We start from the raw sequence: 19,866 nt of genomic DNA on the forward strand, positions 1-19,866 counted from the left end.
TGGGATAGGCTCCAGCTTGCCTGCGACCCTGTAGAAGGATAAAGCAGCTAGAGATAATGAGATGAGATATTTTCAGAAGTTTTGATCATATTAAAGATTTTTTTTTTGGGGGGGGGGCTTTTTTTACACCTTTATTGGATAGGACAGTGTACAGACAGGAAATGAGCAGGAGAGAGAGATGGGGAGGGATCGGGAAATGACCTCAGGTCGGAATCGAACCCGGGTCCCCGGATTTATGGTATGGCGCCTTATCCACCTGAGCCACGATGCCCCCAGAAGTTTTGATCATACTGATAACATTTTTGATGCATTTCGCCACCCGTAAGGAAGCCCACCTTGTCCCGTCGCATAAATCACCCGTCATTGTCAATATGATCACTGTCCACCATGTCTTCACACGCTACGCCAGCTTGAGTTCAATGATTTAATTAATGACTTCGCTTTCCAGAAAAGTAGGAAAGTGCCCTTGTAAGTTGACCCATGGCTGTCAAACTGAATGCGCAAAGCTGTGCCACTGCTGTTTGGGACATTACGTGTGTGAAAGGATGAAATGTTTCACATAGCCTAACATTTTGAGATTTATTTCTGAGAAGCAAGATATTTTTCTTTCTTTGTTATCGCTCTTTGTTTTCACAAGTTAAAAGTCGCCTGGATTCCAAAATGAAAACGAACGGTTATATACCAAATGAATGTTCTTGTTCTGAAGACTAAAGAAACTGTTGTAGGCCTACGTTATGTTCTTGACATGTTGTTCATTGACTCACTCATTCAAAGGCTTCTTGAGGCTAAACTTTAGTTAACCAGACTTGTTAACCGTGATGTCTGATGGATTTTTTCACCATGCAATTGCCTATTTCACCATTGCTTTTTCTAGATTAAATAGGTGTTGATGGATATAAAGTTTTATTGTTCAATAGTATTTCTAATTGTGCCACTGTCATTATTTACGCAAGTTTCTGTGTCTAGTTAGACAGGCACGTCTGAGGGGGTGAATTTGCTGAGTGCAGTTGACAACAGGCAGGGGGTGGGGCCTCGGGGGTGTGTCTGCCCAGGGCCTCGGCAAGGGTTAACGCGGCCCTGATCTCACCACACCTCCACCTCCCCTAACAGAGCGTGGCTATAGATAGTTTTCACATGACGTCACAGAGTCAGGGATTCCCTGGTGGCGGCCATCTTGTAGGGCAAGCTTACCGTACGGGTCACTGAGCACACATTGTAACGCGCGAGTTACATTTATTTATATTATTATTTACATTTATAATTACATTATTACTATTTAAAGCTAGCAATGGTGCACACCTGTTGTATTCACGGCTGTCGTAATAGGTCAGATGAGGACGTCAAGCGGAGCTTTTATGGAATTCCCACTGTACGGGAGCACGAAGGCGAGCAAACAAAGAAACTCAGCATACAAAGGAGAAAAGTATGGCTTGCAAGAATCAACCGCAAGGATTTTCAGCCTTCCAAACACAGCAAAGTCTGCTCCGATCATTTTATAAGTGGTAAGTTGTTTAAATAAACAATCAATTGTGTAACAAGCCTACATACCAGTTAATTATATTACAAAGTTTATACTGACATGGTACTGTAATACCACTAATGGATGTAAAATTTGTCTTAAATCAACTCGATATTATACACACACACATATTTATATGCAGTGTTGAGAGCTCTAAAACTCCGATGTGTACATACCTTGGCTGTAATTAGGACATGGCTCTCACTTGTTTTTATATGGTGGACTTCGCGGACCCAGCCACAGACAAAATAATTGTATGACTCCAGCGACTTGTATGCTTTGAGGTCGTCAAGTGTGTAGGCGCTTTTAGTATTCACGAAATAGTTCACAATATCAGGGTACGATATGGATGGCAGCCCTGCATAGTCACTTGAAAATGCTTCTTTGTCCACTCCGTAGGGGTCGATTCCCCCAATCAAGGCCAGTTTGGCTGTGTACCGTTGTCGTGAGATGTCGTCCGACGTATCCATATATTTCCGTTTGCTTGATTTTGCCAACATTGATCTTTATTTTAGAAAACTGACTATATAACTTAATAAATTCGTCCGAGATAATGTAGCCGGTAGTGGCGATGGTCCGTTTTGTTTGCCCTGCAAGATGGTGGCTGGGGGGCGTTCTCCGGAATGCCGTGACATCAGTGAAAACTATGTATAGCCCACGTAGCCGGCTAGTGGTAAAGTAAACAAACACCCCATGACTGATGCCAAGTGGTGCACGTATATTTCTGCACACACATCAGTCTGGATCCATCCCTGGTAATATGACCAGTGTCTTACCTGGTGAACTGTAATCAGTATTCCGATGCGTTGTCGGCTTTTCAGCGTATATTGGAAGAAAATACGGGTAAGAAAGAAAACACCGACGTGAAAGAACAATCACCGACGGATCAAGAGACCGAGGATTCGATTGAGCTTCAGGTTCGGTCTACTATACTCCAGATAAGAGAATTACTCAGAACGTTTTGCATGAAACTCACTCGTTTGAAATTTCCAAAGTTTTACTTCATGATAGTTTCAGTTTTGTTTTACGTCCTAGGAACGTGAATTGACCAGAAAGAGGGATATCGCTGTGCAAACAGACGTCAGTGTTGAAATCCAGACAGAGACAGTCGTCTTCGAAGACAAGATTATGCAGCGTTCTCTGCTGGGAGATGAGTGTCTCGTTAGATGATTCGTTCAAACTCTACTAACAAAACCATGATGTAAGCAGAGGATATAAACAGCAGAGTTGCTCCAAGCTTCCACTACGCCACGTCATCGCATATGTCACTTCCGCGGAACGCTCATCTGGTATTTTAATAAAAATTAATTTCTAGGACACTGTTTGGTTTCTGAAAATGAATTTTTGACTGTTAAAATCTACGAATACTTTAAGTTTAAGGAGTAAATCCACTAGAGGATCCCTTTAAGCAAATAAGATCCATAAATTAATCCCTCGGCGATGGAAGAAGGTTTCTGGTTGGGTTTTATGTGGGCTGAGATTCTGGATTCACTGCAGAGAAAACAAAAACAAAAACGCATTCATTAGATTCAGATCTTTAAGCGTTACAACACGTGGAAATATTCACTGGAGTCAGGTTTTATCATGGAAAAAGTAAAACTGGGATTTACAGCATGCTGATTTCTAACCGAAGCTGCTTCATATTGCCAACATATAGTCAGCTCCAAAATTATTGGCACCCTTTAGGAGAACGGATCAAAACGATTGCGATTCAAAATTTCCATTCGAGAATTAGGAACATCAGTTTCCTCTGGATAACAAAATCATGCCAACATTTTTTTGAAGTAATAGTTATTTTACTCGGGCGGCACGGTGGTGTAGTGGTTAGCGCTGTCGCCTCACAGCAAGGTCTGGGTTCGAGCCCCGTGGTCGGCGAGGGCCTTTCTGTGCGGAGTTTGCATGTTCTCCCCGTGTCCGCGTGGGTTTCCTCCGGGTGCTCCGGTTTCCCCCACAGTCCAAAGACATGCAGGTTAGGTTAACTGGTGACTCTAAATTGACCGTAGGTGTGAATGTGAGTGTGAATGGTTGTCTGTGTCTATGTGTCAGCCCTGTGATGACCTGGCGACTTGTCCAGGGTGTACCCCGCCTTTCGCCCGTAGTCAGCTGGGATAGGCTCCAGCTTGCCTGCAACCCTGTAGAAGGATAAAGCGGCTAGAGATGAATGAGAGGAGTTATTTTACTCAAAAACTCATTTTGCAAAAAATTCCTGGCACCCCACGTAAAATTGAGGGAAAAGTAAGTGGAGTGGTTCAAGCAACTAAAGATACATGTAACGGCTTATTAAATGAACGTGAAAATGGGACAAAATCCATGACTTTCAAAATGAAGCACAATGAGATGACTTCTAATCAGAGCACTGATTTACAGCAGGTTCATCAGTGCTCCTCTTTGAGGCAACCTCATCCGTGTTTTTCACTTTCCTGTCTCCTGCGAGTGCTGCAATGTGTCTCTGGCTGCGACCCTAACCGTAGGACGTTTACTGTAGGTTTGATGTCAGTGCGAACAGGTTCTTGTCAAGAACTTCAGCACTTGTTGTACGTCGCTCTGGATAAGAGCATCTGCTAAATGCCTGTAATAAAATTGAAACGTTAGGTGTAAAAATATTACTAATAATTATAAAAATATTGCAAGGGTGCCAATAATTTTGCTACCATTGCTTTACAGGAAAATATATGGAGTATTAAGAAAAGTGTGCGTGCGAGTTTGATAAAACATGCATCAAAATAAAAAGCCTACAGCTTCATCATATAATTAAGTCCAAAGTATATTTAACGGTTAATCCATGAAATCGAGTCGTACATGAGCCGATAGCTGACGAGTCACGTAACACCGAGTCGGCTATAAGCCGTGTACGACAAAATTGAGTGGAATAACTGTTTTATTCTATCCACATTCACGGGATTTTGAGAAACAGAGTATTTTTGTTTATTTTTTGCAAATTCGATAAATAAAAAAAAAACCTTTATATAAACCGTCCGACAAAATCATTTCCGCTTAGTGTGCGCGTCGCAAATCGTATACATGCATAGTAAAATATTCAAATTTAATTTTTCTTTGAGCTTTTGAACCAGTCTAAAAATAAATAAATAAATAAATAAATTTTAATGCTTAAAAATGAAGGATGGAAACAAACCAGCGAAATGACAGGAGTAATTTGTGAACAAGAGTGCTCCGAGAGCACAATATCCCCCGCTGGCAACGATGCCATCCATAACTCTGGTAAAATGCAACTGAATTGAACGAAATTGCAATATGTGTATTACTGACATATAACAAACAATCCTGTCATGTTTGGTGAAATTCCTCCAAAAACTGTGAGAGGAGTTGATTTCAGAAGGAAACACACACTCATGAAATTGTCAAATTATAATTTTGTTAATCAAGGGCTGTAACTCTGGGAAAACGTGACCGAATTTAACATATGCGTATTACCGACATATACAGTGGTGCTTGAAAGTTTGTGAACCCTTTAGAATTTTCTATATTTCTGCATAAATATGACCAAAAACGTCATCAGATTTTCACACAAGTCCTAAAAGTAGATAAAGAGAACCCAGTTAAACAAATGAGACAAAAATATTATACTTGGCCATTTATTTATTGAGAAAAATGATCCAATATTACATATCTGTGAGTGGCAAAAGTATGTGAACCTTTGCTTTCAGTATCTAGTGTGGCCCCCTTGTGCAGCAATAACTGCAACTAAACGTTTGCGGTAACTCACTACGTTTACATGCACATAGAGAGAATCGAATTTCTGCCGTTGCTCGACTGAAATCGAAGTTCAAAATGCCATGTATACACCTTAATTCGGCTGAAATTGAACCGAACTTGATTTCTCGGAATCGAGCTACACGACCTAGTTTATGCGATTTCTGCCGAGCTACTTTGTGCATGTATACCCTATCGAGCTAGCTGTCGAGCTACTTCCGGAAGTGACGAGTGACGAGACCACAAGCGGGAAACACAACAGCCTCGGTCGGCATGACAACAGTAGTAGCGAGCAGCAGAAGAGGTCAGGAGGAACAAACGAAGAAGAGAAAATGGCGATGTAGAGCTCTCTGAAGTGTGGGTGGAGCACAGAGGACGGCAGGACAAAGCTTCTGGTACTAATAGGCTTTTTATTGTCAGACTTTTCAGTTTAACAGCCTACTTTTATTCTTGAGAGAAAAACGCACGCGCGTGTGTGTGTGTGTTCTAGTCCCGGGATGAGCTCTCCCCTCTGCCTCCTTAAATAGGGCGCGGTTACTGGGAAGACACACAAACAGGTTAATTACCGTCAGGTGAAGTGATTCTGCCACTCACCTTCCCTGGCTCCGCCCTCCTGTCACAGACCGGCGCTTGACCACGCCCCCACTGCCACAGGCAAGCAGAAACGTGCCCTTCTGGAGCAATGAGGAGACAGAGTTCATGCTCATTCAGCTTAAGGAGTTGAATATATTAAAATTCATGGACGGGAGAAAAACGCGCAATGGAGAACACGGAACTGATAACTTTGTTTACACTCTTGAATAGCTCTTCTTCATGACGACAACCGGAAGTGTACCAACACGATGGGGCGTGTTGCGCCACCTGTGGCTCGGGTGCACAATGCACCTCACACAATAGCCCGATTTCATTGTGTGCATGTAGGATTGGATTTCTCTGGCACCCTGCTGGGACCTTCAGCTCGATTACCGACAGCAGCTCGATTTGGATGTGCATGTAAACGTAGTCAGTGTTGATCAGTCCTGCACACCGGCTTGGAGGAATTTTAGCCCGTTCCTCTGTACAGAACAGCTTCAACTCTGGGATGTTGGTGGGTTTCCTCACATGAACTGCTCGCTTCAGGTCCTTCCACAACATTTCAATTGGATTAAGGTCAGGACTTTGACTTGGCCATTCTAAAACATTAACTTTATTCTTCTTTAACCATTCTTTGATAGAACGACTTGTGTGCTTAGGGTCGTTGTCTTGCTGCATGACCCACCTTCTCTTGAAATTCAGTTCATGGACAGATGTCCTGACATTTTCCTTTAGAATTCGCTGGTATAATTCAGAATTCATTGTTCCATCAATGATGGCAAGCCGTCCTGGCCCAGATGCAGCAAAACAGGCCCAAACCATGATACTACCACCACTATGTTTCACAGATGGGATAAGGTTCTTATGCTGGAATGTAGTGTTTTCCTTTCTCCAAACATAACACTTCTCATTTAAACCAAAAAGTTCTATTTTGGTCTCATCCATCCACAAAACATTTTTCCAATAGCCTTCTGGCTTGTCCACATGATCTTTAGCAAACTGCAGACGAGCAGCAATGTTCTTTTTGGAGAGCAGTGGCTTTCTCCTTGCAACCCTGCCATGCACACCGTTGTTGTTCAGTGTTCTCCTGATGGTGGACTCATGAACATTAACATTAGCCAATGTGAGAGAGGCCTTCAGTTGCTTAGAAGTTACCCTGGGGTCCTTTGTGACTTCACCGACTATTACACGCCTTGCTCTTGGAGTGATCTTTGTTGGTCGACCACTCCTGGGGAGGGTAACAATGGTCTTGAATTTCCTCCATTTGTACACAATCTGTCTGACTGTGGATTGGTGGAGTCCAAACTCTTTAGAGATGGTTTTGTAACCTTTTCCAGCCTGATGAGCATCAACAATGCTTTTTCTAAGGTCCTCAGAAATCTCCTTTGTTCGTGCCATGATACACTTCCACAAACGTGTTGTGAAGATCAGGCTTTGATAGATCCCTGTTCTTTAAATAAAACAGGGTGCCCACTCACACCTGATTGTCATCCCATTGATTGAAAACACCTGACTCTAATTTCACCTTCAAATTAACTGCTAATCTTAGAGGTTCACATACTTTTGCCACTCGCAGATATGTAATATTGGATCATTTTCCTCAATAAATAAATGACCAAGTATAATATTTTTGTCTCATTTGTTTAACTGGGTTCTCTTTATCTACTTTCAGGACTTGTGTGAAAATCTGATGATGTTTTCGGTCATATTTATGCAGAAATATAGAAAATTCTCAAGGGTTCACAAACTTTCAAGCACCACTGTAACAAAGAATCCTGCCAAGTTTCGTGAAATTCCTCCAAAAATTGTGAGAGGAGTTGATTTCAGAAGTCGAGTACCCTTCCCGGGACGGACGGATGAAAATCACCACGACATAATCCCCCTTCGGAACTTTCGGCCAGCGGGGGATAAAAATGCGGTGGTAATAATAATAATAATAATAATTCTTGAAAAATAAAAATAATACGTTCTTCCAATCAAATACTTTCATTCCATATTTTGTTGCTTTTTTTTGTATTTTGTTTCCAAATAGAGTTTTTAATTTCGTCCTCAGTTGGTTCAGCAACACGCTCCATCATTGTGTTTTTCTCTACGCATGGTATACGAGTTGATATCCTAGTAATAGAGTAGCCAATCAGAGCATGCGATTGCTCATATCCAGTGAATGTGAACAGTATAATACTGATTGAAGCCGTTTTACAAAGGGTGCCAATGATTCTGAACTTGACTCCTGGGTTGAAATACGAGTTTGCGGGAAGAACATGAATACTTACCTAATCCTTTAACGTCCACAGTGTTGGCGCAGGTCAGAAAGCGTGCCACGTGTGGAGAGCAGGCCTGAGCAGAGGACTGGTTCTCCTGCAGGCAGCGCTCAAACTCGGCAAATTCTCTGGCGCAGTCTGCTCGGATTTTCCTAATCACTGGACTGCATCAGGAAACGACGAGAAACAAGATGATGAGGCGGAGAAATATTACAAACAAACAACGATCATTTCGATTCTGAAGTATAAATTTGCATATACTGAGTTCACAGATGATCAGCTACGCCCACTATATCGATCATGTTGCACTGATCAGAGCCAAGGACCCCCTTTAACTGTTAATAAAATCAATCAACAGGCTCTCGCTGATTTACAGTGGATATAAAAAAAAAAGTGTACACACCCCGTTAAAATCATAGGTTTTTCCTGATGTAAAAAAATGAGACCACAATAAATAATTTCAAAACTTTCCCCACCTTTAATGTGACCTATAACCTGTACAATTCAACTGAAAAACAAACAAATCTGTTGGGGGAAAAAACATAAAAAATAAAAATGTCCAATAAGCTGGTTGCATAAAGTGTGCACACCCTTAAACTAATAATTTGTTGAAGCCCCTTTTGATTTCATTACAGCATTCAGTCTTTTTGGGTTCACACCTGCCATCAATTAAACTGACTCTGATTAACCCCAAATAAAGTTCAGACATTTACGGTACTCAGTTACATCCTCCAGCAAAAGCCAGGGTTCACAGAGAGCTTACAAAGCATCAAAGGGATCTCATTGCTGAAAGGCATCAGTCAGGAGAAGGGTGCAAAAACATTTCCACAGCATTAGATATACCAGGGAGCACAGTGAAGACCGTCATCAAGAAGTGGAGAAGATATGGGACAACAGTGACATTATCGAGAACTGGACGTCCCTCCAAAATTGGTGAAAAGACAAGACGAAAACTGGTCAGGGAGGCTGCCGAGAGGCCTACAGCAACACTGAAGGAGCTGCAGGAATTTCTGGCAAGTACTGGTTGTGTACTACATGTGACAACAATCTCCCGTATTCTCCATATCTGGACTATGAGGTAGGGTCAAAGAAAAACATCCAGGCCCGGCTAAATTTTGCAAAAAACATCAACTTTCCCAAAGCATGTAGGAAAACATGTTATGGTCTGATGAAACCAAGGTTGAACTTTTTGACCACAATTCTAAAAGGTATGCCTGGCACAAAAAAAAACAATACTGTGCATCACCAAAAAAACCACCATACCCACGGTGAAGCATGGTGGTGGCAGCATCATGTTTTGGGGTTGTTTTTCTTCAGCTGGAACAGGGGCTTTAGTCAAGGTGGAGGGAATTATGAACAGTTCTAAATACCAGCCAAGTTTGGCCCAAAACCTTCAGGTGTCTGCTAGAAAGATGAAGAGGAATTTCATCTTTCAGCACGACAACGACCCCAAAAAAGTTTTGGAACGGCCCAGCCAGAGCCCAGACCTAAATCCAATTGAAAATCTGTGGGGTGACCTGAAGAGGGCTGTGCACAAGAGACGCCCTCGCAATCTGACAGATTTGGAGCGCTTTTGCAAGGAAGAGTGGGCAAATATTGCCAAGTCTAGATGTGGCAGGCTGATAGACTCCAACCCAAAAAGACTGAATGCTGTAATTAAATCAAAAGGTGCTTCAACAAAGTATTAGTTTAAGGACGTGCACACTTATGCAACCAGCTTGTTGTATGTTTTTTATTCCCCCCCGAACAGATTTGTTTGTTTTTCAATTGAATTGTACAGGTTATAGGTCACATTAAAGGTGGGGAAAGTTTTGAAATTATTTATCATGGTCCCTTTTTTTTTTTACATCAATTTTAACAGGGTGTGTACACTTTTTATATCCACTGTATTTAATCATAAACTTTCATTAAATTTAAGTTGTTATTTATTACACGACTGTTTTTTGAGTTAATCAGAGTTGGGTTAGAGTCATTCAATTTAATTTACTGCTCAAATAAACTAGCAACTCTAAGAACTCAATAATGAATATAATTACTTGCATAACGGTAAGTTTTGATTTCCACGGCTGAAACTAAAAACCATGCCGCCCCATAGCTCTAAATACACTCACCGGCCACTTTATTAGGAACACACACCCATCCACGGTTTTATCTAGTTGTCTAATCAGCCAGTCCCTTGATGCATCAAATCATGCAGATACAAATCAAGAGCTTGAGTTAATGTTCACAGTGTTCGAACATCAGAACGAACGGAAAAACTGTGATCTCAATTTGTGTGCGACTGTGGCATGGGTGTTGGTTTGCGTCAGATGGACTGGTTTGATTTGAGTATTTTAGAACCTGCTGCTCTCCTGGGGTTCGTTTTCTCTCTCACACACACACCAGTCTGTAGAGTTTACACAGACAGAATGGTGCAAAAAACAAAAAACATTGAGTGAGTGAGTGAGTGAGTGGAAACAAACACCTTGTTGATAAGAGAGGTCAGAGGAGAATGGACAGATTGGTTCGAGCTTTTTTTTTTTACCAGGAAGGATATCGTAACTCGTATAATCACTCTTTACAACCGTGGTGAGCAGAAAAGCATCACGTTTGGTTCCACTCCTGCAGCCAAGAACAGGGATTTTAGAATCAAGAACAAGTTCCTATTAAAGTGGCCGGTGAGTATAGAAGAACCATATCGTGCTCTATTCTGGCACTTTTTGTAGCCAGGTCTAAATGTATGTAGGATATCTGGAGTATCTGAATAAAGACAGATCTTATCCCATGATGCACTGCAACTAGTCTGGTTAACACCAGACCATATCCCAAGTGAAATATGGTCTGGAATCCGCCGATTGAATTTCTCGTAGGGGAGGTGTGGTTTACGATTGTCAACGGCCGTTTATTGGACGTTGCGAATGTCTATCATTTGGCGTATACGTAGCCCGTGGCCAATCATGGCAGTTGTACCCGGTGACGTAGTTAGAGCGACGAAGAAAGACTGTAACACCAAACGCTGTTCTTTTTTTAAAACAAACTTTCGCTCTAAACTATTCAGAACAGTGTCTAAAGCTTGATCGAAAGTTTGGTTCGTATCGCTCGCTGCCATGTTAAATGTGATCCGTAAACAGTCGCAAATAAACTACAAGCTTCCGTTTGTCAAGTAGTACGCGTCACCGTCTTTCCACCCTCCCCACTCTCTGATTGGCTCCCTAACTCAGGCGAGCCTTTAGACCATAGTTTCCATGCTGTCTTTTCAGATCGGAACGATTGTGCAAAGCAGCATGGGATTTCCCAGGCTACACTGCAACAGATCAGCATTTAAAATGAGAAAAACAGATCTCTCTCTCTCTCTTTTAACATTTAACAAACATTTGTAATGTTTGCTCAACTGAAAAACTACAATTATAATTAATTATACTTTATTAAAGCGCCTAATAGCGCATACAGTTATTTCTTCACCGGTATCTGGTCTCGAAACATCCTACATGTTAACTTAATTTACAGATTCAATTAAAAACTATACGTTAGAACGAGTCCATGCGTCACGCGTCATGTATCCCAGGACAAATAAGTGAAACGTTGATGTTCGGGGAAGGTTCTCTGGTGCAGACGTACTGAGAGGAAGTGCACTGCGCCACCTTCACCTTCAGGTGGTGACAGTGTTCTTGCCATGTTGATGGATTGGCGGCCACGCAGGCTCCGTACTCTTCCATCTCCTTCTGGCAGAATTTGGCTGTAATGTCCAACGCAGCCTGCCTGCAAGGAAAGTCGCACTAAAATAAATAAACTGATCCAAGTCAAAGTCCCTTCCACGCCAGGATCTGGTCTTCCTAGGTAGTCTCCTGTCCCAGTACTAACCAGCTCTTTGAGGCGTACGGGTGCGGCACCGATCTCCGTTTCCATAGCCCTCGGCCTCTCGTCTATACCGCGGAGGGCTGGTCCTCTGGTAACCGCCAGAGTTTGACTCCCTACTCGCATCTGTCTTGCCAGACGGTAGTAGGTACCATTTTTATGATGGTCTTTGCTTTGGTATGATCCAACCGCAAGTAGAAATCACAATCTCCTGGTGGAGAGGTGGACACGCTAACCACTAGGCCAGCTCGCAGTTCGGATGAACTGATACTAGCAGGAAGTACCACGAGCTAGTCTACTGGTTTGCGTGTCCGCTTCTCGACCAGGAGATTGTGAGTTCTACTCGTGGTTGGGTCATACCAAAGCAAAGACCATCATAAAAATCGTACCTACTGCCATCTGGTGAGGCGTCGCAGCAATACAGGTGTGAGTGGGGAGTCAAACTCTGGCGGTTACCAGAGAACTGACCCCCTACTGTAACTATGTAATAGACGAGAGGTCAAGGGCTATAGAAATGGAGATCAGCACCAACCGATGTGCCTTGTGGACTTTGATATGATACTAGCAGGAAACATCAACTTGCATAGTAATGTTTATAATTAACATCTATTGTATATAAAGATAAATGATGCAGCGGCGCTTTAGTCTGTCCAGCTCGGTCACCTCCTTGTCTGTACAATCTGATCAGCTTCCGTTTCAACTTTAATCCTTTTACCACCGTTAACACCACCGAGCTCGCGAATGCCCCAAACTCAGCACCACTGTGACACATAGCTGCATTGCATCCTGGGACTTTGAGTCATCAACAGCTCAGATACTGCTCATTAACATGACGAGTTAAGATATTACTGGAAAATGATGAATTAAGGAAAAAAAAAAGCTATTTTTTTCCAGGAAAACCAGTTAAAAGCCTATTATCATTGAGTTTGAGACCACTTCCTCTTTTTTCCTCCTCTTAATTAAACACTATAGAGGATGTGCAGTCACGTGACCCGTCCGTGTTTACTCTGCCTACTCCGCCATATTGGACGGCTTCAGGATGAACCTTGCACGAGTGTAATGGATCCAGGGAGGAATCCCCAAGAAAATTCGGAAAATACCCCATCTACATCGCGATTACTTGTCTAAGTTTGTTCAGCATCTTGAAGGTGACATGAGGCAGCGTTACGTGGAAAAGTGTTCCAGGTTGGGGATTGCAGATCCGTACAACTTGCCGCAATCCTTGTTCAGGGAAATTCGGAGCTGCGGTGCCGGCGATTTGCCCGATCTGGCCTACCACAACATTTACAATTTTCTCGTTAATCGTGTTACACTGGCAAAGCCCTCAAAGCTTACAAGAGCCTGGAAGCTTATAAATATTTTGTTGCGGGATGGGTATCTCAACTATACCTCTGGAAGGTTCCGAAGAAGAATGTCTACTTGATAACCTCACGGGTAAGTGGCATTAAGACGTTTACCATAAAGAGACTATGCAGGACGTTTTATCTTAAGAATGTTCGAAATCTAAACTCAGTTCCAGATAATGACAGGGTTGTAAATATGTATGTTTTTGTCTGAAAAACAGTAAACACTCCAACGCCCCCCCCAAAAAATAAAAATAAAAAAAATCGGATCTGCACGATTCAGCCGTGAAAAAGGCGCATCCGCCGTTTGCATCCCTGTTTAAAGGCCGAATCCCATTTCACCCCTTGGACCAACCCCTTGGCCCTTCCCCTCCATTTTGCGCGTTCACGTGAAGGGGTAGGGGTATCCCAATCCCAGTTAACGCGGAGGGGTAGGGGAAGGGGTAGGGCTTCTGTACCCCTCCAAACGGAGATTTTCCTGGAGCTGACTCTAAACGAAGGGGTTTGAGTGATTTCCCACAATGCCATGCGGATTTCAGCGAGATTTCATGCGGATTTCAGAAAGATGGCGGTTCCCGCGGCGAAAGATTGTCATAAATGTATTTTCTCCATTATTTACGTGTTTTAAGTTGTTATCCAGAGGAAACACGCTGCTTGATTCGCTTTCGAGCTGAGAATGAGCAGCAATTTCTGAAATCCAAGCTGCTGCTAAAAAGCTTTGGGAGTGAGTATTGTTTTCGGTTGCTTGACTGCGTACGTTTTGTTCTGTTATTCTCGCTTTTATTGTTTACATGAGTGTTCTGACACCTCATTCTGTCGGATGTGGTGCACGAAGCGCCAAAGATATCCCATTCAGTGGTGTTAGTTAACAAATCACACCCTGCCAGCAGAGATCTCTGGCTCTGACTGTAGCGGCTGGTCGCAGCCAATGACGCATTTGGTCGCGTTTTGCTAACGTAAACGCTGACGGAGGTACGCGATGACGTATGCGATCGTTGAAGGGCTATCCCAATACGTAAGGGTTGAATTTCAAGCCCTATCCCTTGTAGCTCAGTTTCAAGGGGAAGGGCCAAGGGGAAGGGGGAGGGGTAGGGGTAGAAATTAGAATTGGGATTGGGCCAAACTCGTAGGTTAACCGACTTTAACCGGCTAATGAGGCTCGGTGGTCGGTCAAGATTTTTTTTTAGTTTTCGCCATCCCTACTATGGATTGGCCTTTCAAAGGCATATATGAGCCCAAAAGATAAAACATTGTCATAGGCTAGGCCAGGGTAGTAGGGCTAGGCATAGCCAGTTTAAACGTTAGAGACTGTCTAGTTTCTAAGTATGCAGCTATCATTCAGTCCGAAAATCAACTTAACAGATGTACTAGGAGTATTGAATTAGAAGATTACACCTACCTGATATGAAGTGTTCACTACAAATTCGGCTGGTAGAACTGGGGTACCAGTTTTCTCTTCGCACAGCGGACACCCATTTTGCGCGTCTCTCCGCGTCTGCGGGGAATCTATAAAATGACAGGCCCTCCTTTTGGCCCTGTCTATTGGTACAACCAAATGCTGAACAAGATATAACCATTCTCGAAAGATCTACTCCCACACACTTGATAATTAGAACGGGTTCGTCTAAGTTCTATGCGCGACCTTGCCGTCCAAAATGGCGGATAAACAAATATCACGTGACCTCGTGACGTCACGTGCACGCTCTCTATAGGTGGGCTGCATCCGAAGTCACATCCGCCTCATTAGATATGCAAGACATGAAGTGGTGGTCAGCTGAGCTCGCTGTTCACAAAGCGTTACTATCGCTGGAGTGCCTTACTAGTCATTAAAACATGCTACACTTACGTTGTTTTGCGCTCTTTGAATCAACCAAACCATGAAACTGATAAAAGTTTCTTCCGGGTTCCTCGTGAAGTGATAACGGGTGAAAAAGCAAAGGATTTTACCAAACGACGATGAGAAAGGTGGCTCTTGAGCCTTTTGCTGCGATGGAAGTGAACCGAGTTGAAGAACGCTCGAGTTTGCAGGGATCACTTCGTGAAAGGTTTGTAAATTCCTCAGATTTATTTTGCTTGTATTCGCAAAGCACTGACTTTTCTCGCCATTTTCCGTTATTTTGTGATGTTTTGAGTTTCAGGAGACGTTCAAGTCCTCATGCATTTTTCATTTACTGATTGATTGGGTCGCCATATTGTGAACTAATGTGTATGTTTTGACTTTATTTATCAGGATGTCTGAGCAATCTTTACAAGGATGATGATGATGACAATGATGTAGATCGGGCTCCTACACTGAACTCGATAGATAAGATAATTGAGACGATTTGCATAAACACAAAAGCAGAGCTCACGAGTTAACAGGACGAAACTTCTTCCCTGGCCGTGTAATTACAGAGAGCCGTGATGACTTCTCTGTCCTGTTTCACCAAATCCCAGGTCTTTAAAGGGGTTTCTGTGGATCTTTATGAATGATTTATTTACCTGGAAGAGAAGAGCAAGGAGGATTGAGAATTGAGTGGCTGTGGTTTGTTTAAACCCAATACTAGAACTTTAAAGCTCAGAAATTCCTCCTTACCCGGACAAAAACGATACAGGATTTCTCTCATGTCCTGATCCTCAGATCTTTAACCCAGCCATATATAAAAAGTTATTCGCCTCCATGCTTCCAGGTTTTCATCTGTGTGTCCATGGAGAACGATGTCTGCCAGCAGCACCAGGTAGTTTGAGATGTCCGGGAACTCAAGTCAAGTCAAGTTTATTTGTATAGCGCTTTTAACAATAAACATTGTCACAAAACAGCTTTACAGAATTTGAATGACTTCAAACATGAGCTAATTTTGTCCCTAATCTATCCCCAGTGAGTGAGCCTGTGGTGACGGTGGCAAGGAAAAACTCCCTCAGACGACATGAGGAAGAAACCTCGAGAGGAACCAGACTCAAAAGGGAACCCATCCTCATTTGGGTAACAACAGACAGCATGACCATAACATTAACAGTTTTAACATGAAGTCAGTTTCGTTGATGTTATAAACTCTTCATTGAGTGCAAAACTGTTCATGACAACTGCAGTCCTAAAGTTAGCAAGTCAACTGTAGTCCTCAGCCATAAAAGCATTACTGTAAGAGTCCAGAGCGTCTTCCAAGTGTGACTTTCGACTGTCCATATGGGGCCGTCCTCCACAGGAGCAATGCGATGAGACTCCAACCAGACACAGGGCACCAGGATGGATCAGGCAGGTCCGAGGAGCAGAAGAGGGAACTCAATGGATGCATAATTTTCCAACTCATAGAAAAAAAAATCCTTCTTTACTAGCGTATAAGGATCTATCCCATCGCAAAGAGCAACAAGTATCTTTCACTAGCTCTTTATATAACAGCAGCCCAATCAGTTTGCCTGACCACCACTTCATTCACCGGAAGTAAACTCGCAAGCAAAAGTCACGTGACTGAATCCAACCTATTATAAGAGCTATCAAGTAGGGCTGTGCCGATAGACGATGCCATCGTCCATCGACGATGGTGGTCATCCATCGCGATGGAGAGCCACCATCGTGATACCACGCCCCCTCCTGTCATAAACATGCATATACATATCATCTGGGCCTATTTAACCTAAAAAGTTAGTTTTTTGTTAGTTTAGTTAGTTAGTTTTGTTTAATATATAAATATATTATATAACGTATATATATAAATACATAATTATATAAATCATTATAAAGTAATATCCTATTACCGCTTGTTCACGTAGGCTATGGTGCAGGGACGTGCTAGTGAACATAACGTGGTTACACAAATACAGTATGCTACTAATAATACATTTCGACTTCATTTTTTAGCCTACACTATACTTTTAATGTAAAATTTGTCATGTTGTTCAAACAAATAGCCACTATTAACAGTCGGGAAATATTGCACCTTATCAAACGGCAGTGAAGCGCAGACTTGGGCAGAAGTCAAATAACTTTAATCTGGTAAACAGGCCTACTTTCAGACACAAAATGGTCCACTCTAAGCCATAATGTCAAACCAAAGGGAAGAATGAAGGTGATTCTGATAAATGTAAAGACAGTAAAAAAAAAATTAAATCATGATTTTAAAAGCGGCTGCAGTAATTCAAACACTAATAAATTGGAAAAATTAGCGCGTTCAAGTGCGCACTAAAGGCCGAAACGCATCTTCAATTGATATGGTGTAAATAAACAATGAGTAATAGCTTAAGTGTAGTTTCTTCTCATAATTTGAATACTAGTCTTTCATTGTTAGAGCTGATTAATATCTTGCCGTGATCAGTGAGTGCTCGGGGAGGTTCATTTCCACCTGCGCTTTGCGCAGCTCATTTCTCCGAAGCCAGCTGTGCGCAAACGCAGTGTTGACTGCTCGGCAAACTCCAAACGCTCGGTCTGTACTGGCCCTCTGTTGCACAAGCAAGTTGGTTATGGCCAGGTTCAAATTGTGCCCAAAACAACTTAACCACGGCCATTTCAATTGCCTGATGGCTGTGACAATAATCGCCCCGTTGTTATGCAGGCGATCTTTTTCTCCTCTATTTTCCATTCGGCAAGTGTCTCGCGTAATGCGTCTTCTAAATTGTCCGCTGAATGTGTCTCTGGCATGAAACTCGTCTGCAGGCATTTGGACTGCATTGCCCACTCTCGGTCCACATAATGTACGGTAGCTGACATATAGGGCATCATGTTGCAGCTGGACCACATATCCGTTGTCAAGGCCAAATATTCCACATCACCTAGCGCTTTTTTTTCCTTTACGTGCCAAAGCCTCGGATGAGTATCTAATACTTTTAATAATAATAATAATAATAATAATAATAATAATAATAATATATTTAATAACGTGGTATTAAAATTCCCCCCCCGCCCACGATATCATCGTCCATCACGATGTTTGCACTGTAAACATCGTCGATGCCAATTAAGGGGACATCGCACAGCCCTACTATCAAGGTCACCCTGTGACGTCAGCATGGGACACAAACGCCAACTTTGCACTTGAATAACAAAAATACAGCAACACGTAACGATGCAGCACCAAAATCACTGAACACAGGAGAAACATTTCAGTATAAACTTATTGGCTGTGTTTCAGGGTGGAGTTCTCCTTTAAAGGTGGAGGTGTGGGGGACAGAACTGTGGCCCCTTTACTGTTCCTCTCACCTGCTGTTTCTGTTGGGAATAATTTCAGATGATTCTCAAGTCAAGCATGAAGTAAAACATGTAAAAAAAAAACTAATAAATAAATAAATAAAGTAACTCAAACATTAAAGACTCCTGAAGCACATCACATCTGGATGAACAGATGCAGCGGATGAACATGTGGAACCTACAGCATTACACACGCCTTTTTACTCCTTACTGAGAAGCATTAATAATCTAAAATGGGTAAAATTTTGATCGAAAACAACGTGAAAGAGTGAAAAGGTGAAACGATAAAACTTACATGTCTGAAACTTGAATTTCGATTCACACACGTGAAGGTGAAGCGACTGAGCTGCACAGGCAAAGTCAGCCGGCCGAACTGCACGCTTCCTCCTTCCGACGTTTCTGATTGGACAGAAGTGCACCAGCCAACAATTCTATTGGCTAGATGAAGGTCAATCAGGACAAATGGGTGGGTCTTAACAGGGAAGAACATTTTCTTAAAGAGGCCGTGTCAAAGCAACCTTCAGGTTATGGAATGTTATTTAAGTCGATATGTATTTATTAAACAAGCAAACAAACAAACAAATAATAAATAAATAAATAAATAAAAAGGAATTTTGAAATAAATCCTGAAATAAATAAATGAGACAATAAATAAATAAATGCAAATATAAACATATTGATGAGTTAATTTAGTTCAATAAATCAATAAATACGTTTTAAATTTCAAAATGAAGCCGTTAGAGTGAATGAATGCCATTTAAGTCGATATTTATTCATTAAACAAGCAAACAAACAAACAATAAATAAATAGGAATTTTGAAGGTGGCACGGTAGTGTAGTGGTTAGTGCTGTCGCCTCACAGCAAGAAGGTCCTGGGTTCGAGCCCCGTGGCCGGCGAGGGCCTTTCTGTGCAGAGTTTGTATGTTGTCCTCGTGGGTTTCCTCCGGGTGCTCCGGTTTCCCCCACAGTCCAAAGACATGCAGGTTAGGTTAACTGGTGACTCTAAATTGACCGTAGGTGTGAGTGTGAATGGTTGTCTGTGTCTATGTGTCAGCCCTGTGATGACCTGGCGACTTGTCCAGGGTGTACCCCGCCTTTCGCCCGTAGTCAGCTGGGATAGGCTCCAGCTTGCCTGCGACCCTGTAGAAGGATAAAGCGGCTAGAGATAATGAGATGAGATGAGGAATTTTGAAATAAATCCTGAAATAAATAAATAAATGGGACAAATATATATATATATATGCATGCAAATATAAACATATCGATGAGTTAATATAGTTCAATAAATCAATGAATACATTTTTTAAATTTCAAAATGAAGCCATTTAACTGAATGAATGCCATTTAAGTCCATATTTATTCATTAAACAAACAAACAAACAAACAAATAAATAGGAATTTTTAAATAAATTCTGAAATAAATGAATGGGACAATAAATAAATAAATAAATAAATGCAAATATAAAC

General features: G+C 42.0%; 1 protein-coding gene across 1 annotated transcript; it reads right to left on the reverse strand.

The window, feature by feature from the left end:
- Nucleotides 1-2,498: 2,498 nt before the first annotated feature.
- Nucleotides 2,499-18,768, reverse strand: LOC132900454 (coiled-coil-helix-coiled-coil-helix domain-containing protein 5). The gene is made up of 4 exons (XM_060942546.1): nt 18,695-18,768; nt 11,662-11,802; nt 8,077-8,228; nt 2,499-3,010 (listed from the first exon to the last, which is right to left on the reverse strand). Coding segments are annotated over exons 1-4 (321 nt in total). The 5' UTR covers nt 18,697-18,768; the 3' UTR covers nt 2,499-2,984.
- Nucleotides 18,769-19,866: the final 1,098 nt, after the last annotated feature.

This window comes from Neoarius graeffei, chromosome 16 (assembly GCF_027579695.1).
Source record: "Neoarius graeffei isolate fNeoGra1 chromosome 16, fNeoGra1.pri, whole genome shotgun sequence".
NCBI classification, from domain to species: domain Eukaryota; kingdom Metazoa; phylum Chordata; class Actinopteri; order Siluriformes; family Ariidae; genus Neoarius; species Neoarius graeffei.

Bases quoted from the DNA above. Each gene is read 5' to 3' on its own strand.
- LOC132900454 (XM_060942546.1), bottom strand. The intron at 8,229-11,661 runs GTACGTCTGCAC...TTCCTGATGCAG, and splicing joins GCGCAGTGCACTTCCTCTCA to TCCAGTGATTAGGAAAATCC. The intron at 3,011-8,076 runs GTAAGTATTCAT...TTTTCTCTGCAG, and splicing joins TGTGGACGTTAAAGGATTAG to TGAATCCAGAATCTCAGCCC.